At 47.6% G+C, this 9,388-nt stretch overlaps 1 protein-coding gene across 1 annotated transcript; it reads right to left on the bottom strand.

Annotated features, from left to right (window-relative positions):
* Positions 1–6,012: 6,012 nt before the first annotated feature.
* Positions 6,013–8,742, bottom strand: LOC146175310 (uncharacterized). Its single transcript, XM_084585558.1, has one exon. The coding sequence runs from the start codon at positions 8,740–8,742 to the stop codon at positions 6,013–6,015; it is 2,730 nt and encodes a 909-aa protein (XP_084441684.1).
* Between the last annotated feature and the right edge of the window lie 646 nt (positions 8,743–9,388).

The raw sequence follows: 9,388 nt of genomic DNA, 5'->3' as shown, positions 1-9,388 counted from the left end.
GTGTTTTAAACTTAACTGGGAGCACGCTCTAAACCTGTGGAAGCAGTGAGAGTATCCATTTGGTCACCCCAGTCGCAGCTCACTGCACAACTGAGGTGGCGGTGTAATCGAACTGGCGGAAGGAACTCCTCCGTCGGCACCAAGAATTCCTTGCCTCTGCAAATGTAAATAAACGAGAGTAATGTTGCAATTACATTTAGTTTGCATAAATTCAGCAAACTCACTCACCGTAGAATTTGGTTTGAGTAAAGCAAGTGAGAGTGCCTGCTGCAGAAGGAAAAAAGTAGTAACGAGACTGGCTGTGAATGCTAGCACAAATACAAATGTTTAGCACACTTACAAAACACTGAAATAGCAACAAAGAGAATCTAAGTTAAATCACTTATGCAGTAAGTGCCCAATATGCTGCGGCTTGCATGGAACTGCAATGGAGAGTGCTTATAGCAGCAACTGCCAAGCTCTTCGACAGGATTACGAGGTACTCTCAATGGTGCCTCACTCTCCCACAAAGCATGCCAGCTCAGGTTAATTATTGCTCTGTTTTCAAATAAGCTGTCAATTGCCTAGGCAGCAGCTTGAAGCCAAGCACTGCCAACTATTTATGTTGGAGCAGGCAAAAGATATGTATATTAGGGAACTCTACGGTAGCAACATGCATCCAAAGTGTTAAAGCTATATAAACAAACTCAGTGAGTTCCACCAATGCAGTTATTTCGGCAGTAAAAGGACATATATTGTCACAGGCATGAACCTATGCTAGCTGAAAAGTAATGAAGTCACCCTCATTGCTGCATACACCGAAATGAGTGTACTTGACAGTGGAAGGTCTGAGCAAATAAGCACATGAATTCGGTCATGTATATAACCATACTTTTGTAGCCATTTCATGCTGTCCAGTAGGCTTGTTGCACTTCGGGCTTGTTGCACTTCGAGGCACTTCCGCACAGGGCCTACTTACGTTTAAACTATCTCTCAGCTGGCCAGCAACCCCCCTTTTAGCAGTCCGCAGATATTACTCATGTATTGCAGCACTACCACTTATGGTCTGTACAAATGAGTGCCACTTACCTTCCAACAGTTTTCCGAAAGAAGCCCGACATTTTCTATGGGCCGAGCCGCTCCATCGGTTGAAGCTGCGAGGAAGGCAATAAAACCCCGATTATAAACCAGCGCGTTCACGCTGGCGCACTCAAAAATGCCTTATACTGCCCAAAAAAACATAAGCGAACTCAGAAATAGTTTTACGTTATCTTTTAGTCGCCTCATATGCCCCAATACTCCAGTGCATCCGGAAGACAACAGCAACCGGCGACCGGTCGGTGCACAGCAGCAGGAATGGAAGTTGTTCCAAGCGAAATGAAACGAGATCGTGGACGCCATTAAGCAGTCTCGTCGTCTCCTCACGCCTTCGCCCGGAGACTGTCGCGCGATTACGCCACGTCAATAATTGAGGATAACGCATGCTTGCGCTGCCGTGCAAAAACTCGTTAAAGAAGCTGCAAGGACGGCGATGGCAGAAAGACGACAAATACTTTACTTAGAGTTCGCGGGCATGTATGTACGACTCACCGCAGTCAGTAGGACTGCACCGAGGGCTGCGCCCTTGAATTTAAGGCTATATTCCACGAACTGAATCCGCATTTCACCGAGTTTGCATCTACCGGGATGATGGCCCGCGAACTGCAGCAGACCGACGCATGAAAGACAACCTAGGGTGCCTAGGGCTCGCAAAGCGCAAATGCTCGTTGTCTGAAAAGCGCGCCAGCCTTCCTTCTTTGGGCCATACCATGTGAGCATCTGGGTTTGAGGCCTACTTCTAGAAAAAAACAAGCACTAAAAGCTATTTGACGTCACATCCGTCCAGAAGAGCAACTTATCCTCCTTTCCACTTTGGTCCTGGGCGCGCATGCGCAGTTCACGGAGCCGGCTCTCTGCAAGTTCAGGTGGCTGCCTCTCCATGGGTGATGCTACATTCACACCAAATCGGTCTAGGGGCGGGGCCTCCGCTTTTCACGTGATCAATGGCGTCATGGCGTCGGCAAAAAATATATATCATAAAAAAACGCGCTCCGCGCGTTCCTTTCGGCCGTCGATCCGCGTGCGCGCTTCTCGATCTCCTCTATCCATTCCACTGTTTCCTCGCGACCATAGTGATGCTCCTGAACGTCAGGAGCTCATTTTGCGACGCTACCTCAGCGACATACATGAGGAAGGAGGCTACTGACATTGATACCTGAAATGCGAAGATTGTAAAAAGTTGGAGAGATCTACTTCCAGAGAGTTCGATGCGTCACCCAAAGGTAAGTTCCTTTCACAGTGTCGGCGCTTCTAGTTCTAGCCAGTAATATATGTATGTGTATACGCATGCTAGCATCACTCGATTTTTCTTGTGCCATTTAACTGCAGCACGACAGCATTAAGGCGAACACTGTGCAATGCTGGAACTTTGTACTGTTCATAAGAGCAATAATTTCGCTTTTCGATTGTAGCAAGGATTGCGCAAAATTTATTTGCGTGCGCGCGAAAGAGAGAGAGTGTGTGCTTGTGCGTGCGTGCGCGCGCGCGCGTGTGCGTGTGCGTGTGCGTGTGCGTGTGTGTGTGTGTGTGTGTGTGTGTGTGTGTGTGTGTGTGTGTGTGTGTGTGTGTGTGTGTGTGTGTGTGTGTGTGTGTGTGTGTGTGTGTGTGTGTGTGTGTGTGTGTGTGTGTGTGTGTGTGTGTGTGTGTGTGTGTGTGTGTGTGTGTGTGTGTGTGTGTGTGTGTGTGCATATACACTCGGTATTTCGCGGTATTTCGGAAGTGTACTCGGTATTTCTTTGTTGAAGCGCGCGGGTAGAAAATATGAAAAATGGTGTTCACGGCAGCCTAATGATGTTAATTGAATTTACTGTTACAATATGTTGTAAAAGCGGTGTTATGCATATATTCATCGGCGGTAAAAATTTGCAGGACACGAGAAAATATATATATATATATATTTTTTTCTGTAAAGTGCCGCTTATATGTCACAGCATATATGCGTCCCCGTTAGTACAACGAACAGAGCTTGATGCGAGGGCATCGACCGCGTCAACATTCCATGACCATAAACAGTTAAGAAAGACTCAACAGAAACCTCTGGGGCTGCAGTGTCTGAGCCAGCAGTTCCTACAGGGCCTTCAGAAATGCATAGAAAAATTGTGGAAGGTTGGGAAAAGTGCAGTTCAATTTTTTATCATTGTCATAACGAGAAAGTTCTCTCTGAAATGAATCATTTTTTTACTATGCTTTCAGAAGGCTAGCCAGTTCTGTGCCAGAGAGTTCTGGCTTGCATGTACAAGGTTCACCAGTAAAGAATGAATGTTCATCTCTGAAGCCTCTCCCTAAACGAAGGCATCTGCACGACAAATGACACCATTACAATCATTGGCTTAGAAGGGCACAGTTTTGCCCTATCTCTCATTTCACCAAATAATTCAGCAGTTTTTTTTTACTGAAGGATATAGGACGATGCCTCAGTAACCGTGGTGTATTGATAATGGTGCCTTGCAAAGTAACTCAGGGGACAAATTTAGACAGGCAAGATTGAACAATATGGCTAAAATTCTATATGGAGAAAATGAAAGTAACACTTAACAGGCTAGGATAGCAAATAGGAGTTTACGATAGGTAGCAAGGACCTGGAAGTGGTTAGGAAATATGTCTTATAAGTACAGGTATAGCAACCACCTGTCTCTTCGATGGCAGTCAAAGAACTAAAAAATAAAATTGACTTGGAGTACATTTGGCAGGTACTAGCTATCAGATCATGAATGGCAGCTGCCCAGTAGTATATCTCAAAAAATAAATAGTATATGTGACAGCTGTATCTTTTCGGTACTGCCTATTGGGCAGCAATGAGAAGGCTAAAAAAAAGGTTTCAACATAATTTTTAGACAATGCAGACAGTTTTGGTATAGAAAACGATAGGTTTAACACTGACACAGAAAGTGAGCAGAGAGAGTGGTCAGGAATAAACGGGAGTTAATAATATTCTAGTTGAAACCAAGAAGAAATGGACATGGCAGGGCATTTCATATTCAGGCAAGCTAGCCGATGGTTGCTATAGGGTAACTGACTGCATTTCAAGAGAAGGCAAACGTCACAGAGGGAGGCAGAAAGGTGGGCGAATGAGATCAGGAAGTTTGTGAGGACTAGGCGGGTGCAGCTGGCACAAGAAACGGTTCATTAGCTGATGTATACGGCAGAGGCCTTTGCCCTGCCGTGGGTGCGGTCAAGCTGATGGCAATGGTGTGCATTGAAAAGCACTCATAATACTTCAAAAAAAAAAGTGTTTATCATGTTATGTCATTATTGCTATGCATACACCCGAGTCACACGCACTATGCCATGTGCGAATTATCCTTTCTTTAGCTGGTTTCTACAGACAGTGCAGGCTATATATTTGGAAATTAGAGTATGTTTCTCATGTACTTTTTATTGCATACATAGTTCATCTCTGTTTATCTTTTAATTCCTGCACATGGCTAATTTTTTTGTTCTTCTTTGTAATGAAATTGTGTTCATTTCAATGTAAATAATGTACATAATAAATAAACTTGAATTTTCAATGACTTCGAAGTCTTCCCTGCATATCTTATGCCTTCTTTGAGAAAATGAATGTATTGATTGCTTTTACTTGCATAGAAAAGTTGACGCATGGTGTGAAAGCTACAGGTACTGTATGTTCTGCTAAATTTATGAAGGGCATGGGGCTATGCTTTCAATTCTGAGATTTTTTTTTAACTATATCAAGCAGAAATCTTCGCCATTTAGGGTATAGTTTATGTAAAAATCCTCAGTTGGTTCCAGCTAGAGCCAGTTAGGTCCAGAATAGCCCCACGAGCTTAACTAGCTGGTCAAGATTTTTGTCCAGTTAAAAAAATATTGAATTGCTTAAATTAGAACGGTATGATCGAATGAGAGCAGGCATAATAAAAATGCAGCTTTGATGAATGCTGCTGTGAGAGACATGGTAAACATTACTGTTATAATTAGCTTATTTTCTTTATTTCTTTTTTTAACGGTTTAATTAATATTGTTAAGTGGAAGCAAACCATTTTTATCGTCCCAGGATATGGTATTGAAGACTGCATGAAACACTTGAGCTGCAGCTAGAAGAAAATATGATGAGCACAGCATAAGAAGGGACAAGGGGTATTAGGTATAGGACCATATACATATGTATAAAATGAAATAAATTGAGATCCCGAGAGTAAAATGGATATATATATATATATATATATATATATATATATATATATATATATATATATATATATATATATATATATATATATATATATATATATATATATATATATGTGCCAGCTGGTGAATTCAATGACGACCCCATCATGAAGGTTCTGTTCATGATCGAGGTAAGTGCCGACGAAACACCACTTGGATTAAATGCTAGCTAAAAATGTGCCATTTTATTAGCTGCATAGAATTAAGTTGCGCAATATGCAGCTATATAAGCCTATAATTTTGATGATCGACGTTGCTCCGCAAATGCGCGGTTCGAATGATCACAATTAAAGATATCGTTCAAGAACAATATCTCTAAGCTCACATCGAGTGCACATAGTAAGTTTGTATAATCATCACTCACATTTCTATTGCAGCAGCTATATTATAGTGTGAAACTGAACGAGGTTCGCGCGCTCTTTCGGCGAAGATTTGAAAAAAAAAAAAAGTGAATAAATAGCTGGAAAGACTGCTTATGCTAGCATAAGGAATTTTAAGTTCCCGCTGCTGGCTTGCCGCGAGTGCAGGGTACACATGCGGCCGTTATGGCTCTAAAGTTGAAGCAGACGAACCTCGGTGACGCTTTCCACGCAGCCGCCGCGCCGGAGCAAAGCTTTTTTTTATATATGTGTTTTTGCCGACGCCATGACGTCATTGGTCACGTGAAAAGCGGAGGCTCCGCCCCTAGACAGATTTGGTGTGAATGTAGCATCACCCCCTCTCCACTGGCAAGTCTAAAGCCGAGTGCTACAGGTAGTGACATCGTACGGGCGGGCGGAGAGATAGCTGAACACTCGAGTACCACGTGGTCGTTGACTCCTCTGCCACCCCGCAGAGGGCGCACACAGTCGTGAGGCCAACCATGAATTTCGCTCTCCACCTGCGTGTACGTAACGCTCCCGAGCGTGCCTCTGCCAGCAAACCACTACCGCGCGAGTTATCACACCACAGTTCTTTTCGGATGGTGTTCTCCGCCCGGTATAGGTCCAATGACACTTTCTCTTCGGAAGTCCTCTTCCATTCCTCCGTCTCGACCAGCTGTACCTGGGTCCGGATCTTCTGCTGTGCTGTGCAGTCCAGCTCCGATGCTTTTGTGGCCAACGATACCGTCGGGAGCCGGTACCTCTGCCGAAGAGATCGTGTTCGGCGCGTCCATCTCGTCGCTTGGCTGGTGAAAATTGTGTGCACGAGTGTTTGACGGGCCACATTCGACTCGGGAAGACGGAACAGGCGGTTCTCGAACGCCGCCTTCGCCACTGCTTCCCGGGCTGTGAATGACGACCAACCCATGTCGCCCTGGATGGTTTCGATAGGGACGTGTTTGGGTAGCCCGAGTGCCATTCGGCCGGCGTCCCTCTCGCGCCTCTCCAAAAATTCTCTCGTACCCGCCGAGAGACAGAGTACGGCATTGGCGTAGGTCAGACCCGGGGCCGCTACCATCTTCCAGAGTGCCCTTGTGACCTCGTAGCGGTTGTAGGTCCACAAGGCCCGTTGACCTAACATGCCTCTCGTGCGAGCGGCCTTCGCTCTGAGGAGCCTCTCATGTGCCGTTAGATAATCCGCTCCCGCACTCAGTCGGACTCCAAGGTACTTGGTTACGTTGGTTTGTGACACTGCATTGCCCTGGAGATCCCACACTCGATCAGGTTGACGGTTGTGAGGCCCCCACACCATAGCCACACACTTGGTTGAGCTAAAACGCAGACCAAGCCGTCTCATCTCCACACCGCAGATGTCCAGCAACCGCTGCAGCTCCTCGGGTGATCTTGCCAAGAGTGCAAAATCGTCAGCGTATATTAAAGCAGGGATCCGGTGAACTACCAGCGCTGCTTCCTCGCTGTGCTCCAAGGTGTAGCCACATCCCGACTCTGCCAGCTTCTGTGTCACCCCACTCACATACAGCATGAACAGCAGTGGGGAGAGTGGGCATCCTTGCCGCAGGCCTTGATGCATCTCCATGGGCGCCGTCACCACATTGTTCCACTCCACCACTGCTGATGGAGCTGCATAAAAGGCCTGAAGGAGTTCAATGTCTTGCGCAGCCAGCCCCATTTCCTGCAGCATGGTCCACAGGAGGTCCCATTTCACACAGTCATACGCCTTCGCTATGTCCAGAAATGCCACATAAAGGGGTGAACTGTACTTCGTAGCCATTTCTATACACTGTGTGAGGACGAATAGATTGTCCTCTATCCGGCGACCGGGGCGGAAACCCATTTGCAGCTCGCCTAGGACTCCTTGCTTCTCTGCCCACCTCTGGAGCCTGGCCTTGATGACCTGCATTGCTACCCTGTACAGTACTGGGGTGACAGCGATGGGTCTGTAGTTAGCCAGATCCCTCCTGTCCCCCGCACCCTTGTATAGCGGTTTCACCTTCACGGTCTTCCAGTCATCTGGAATGTCTGCGTCTGTCATCACCAGTTCCAGCAGGTCCCATAAGCGAGCCTGGGCCAGAGGTCCAAAAGCCTTCACCAAGCTCATGGGCATCCCGTCACATCCTGTGGCTGTTCCCGCAGCTAACCTCTTCATGGCTCGCTCCTTCTCCTTATCCGTTGGGGCTTGACGAAGCCCAGCCTCTCCTGTGTCTGTCAGTGTGCCCTTGAACCGAGGATACTGATCGTGTTCAGTGGGAGTTGCCATGCCCTGTGCCTGTAGGGGGGTCTGCAGCCATTCCTCCAACAAAGGAATGCAGTCGTCTCCGCGCAGTTCCTCTGCATCCGAGGCTCTCCGTAGTGTTAGCTGGGTAGTGTTCTTTTGGCCCCTTTGGACATGCTGCCAAAACCGTTGAGGTGCCTGCTTACCAGCCTCTTTCAACATGCGCATGAACTGTGCATTGATCCTTCGTATCTTCTGTTGGACCAGTTTCGCAGCTTCTTGCTTCAATTCCCGATAAGACTCCCAAGCCTGTGCCACATCCTTCCTCTCCCCATCTCTGATGGTCTGCCTGTGGAGCCTGCATGCTTCCCGTCTGCGTCTAATAGCTGCTGCCACTTCTGCATCCCACCATGGCTTTGCACTGTGCTTTCTTCTCTTACCTGGGCACTTTCTGAGCATCCCCATGCACTCTTCTACGAATGCAGTGTAAGAGCCCATGAGATGTACTTTCTTCTCCAGGTCGTCCGCCAGTTCCTGTAGTTCTTGAACACTGGGCCGTCTTGTGCTGCTTTGTTGCATGGTCTTTCGCTTCTTGCCTCGGCCAAAGACCAACCGCAACATATTGTGGTCACTGGCAAGGTTACCTGTGCCATCCTCCTCAATGATCATCTTTTCTAACTTGGCATACAGGCCCTCTGTCATGAGACAGTAGTCTATACACGACTGCCGGTCCCGTACTGCCCATGTCACCGTACCCTCACACTTCTGTGAAAGGTTCACTATGACGAGGTGACCCTGTTGTGCCAGCTCCTGTAAGAGCCGCCCATTTGCATCTGTGCGACCATCCAGATCCTCCAGGTGAGCATTAAAATCACCCACCATCAACACCTCATGGTTTTGAGCGAAGAATTCCACATCTGCAGCCAAGCAACTACACACTTCAGTGTTCTTTGCTGTTTGGTTACCAGTCCACAGGTACACAACCGCTAGTGCCACAGGTTGACCCAATAAACGACCTGTCATCCACATGTGTTCGCTACAGTGCGGTCGCACCCGCACCCATTGCTGAGTCACGCCCCACAAACACCCAATTCCTCCTCCTTGTCTTTCGTGCCTGGCTCGGTTGCAACCCTCCCACACAAAACGTGGGTCATGCGGGGGGGGGTTTCTTCTTCCCTGAGGTGCGTCTCCACCACTGCAAATGCTGCTATTTCCAGTTGGCGCATTTGTTCCTGGAGCTCTCCCCACTTCTGCTCCTTGCGACCCCCCTGCATGCTCAGGAAGCATACGGTCACTGGGGACTGATGGGTCCCGCATGACCCCTTGCTTGGGGTCTTGCGACTCGCACTGTTGCCGGCGACGACCCCTGCGGCGCCCTTGCCTGCGGACCGTTCTGTTCGCTGCTGAAAACCCACCATCTGCATGATTGCCTGGCCCAGAGCCTCTATGATTGGTGCTGCTGGGTTCAGTCTGATCCTTCTTTTGCGGGGGCGCAGTCCTAAAAAAGCACACAATCGTCGCCCTAATC

Source organism: Amblyomma maculatum, chromosome 11 (assembly GCF_055883805.1).
Source record: "Amblyomma maculatum isolate TAMU_Amacu chromosome 11, ASM5588380v1, whole genome shotgun sequence".
NCBI classification, from domain to species: domain Eukaryota; kingdom Metazoa; phylum Arthropoda; class Arachnida; order Ixodida; family Ixodidae; genus Amblyomma; species Amblyomma maculatum.
Note: the sequence above shows the minus strand (reverse complement) of the source record. Positions and strands in the feature narration are given on the sequence as shown.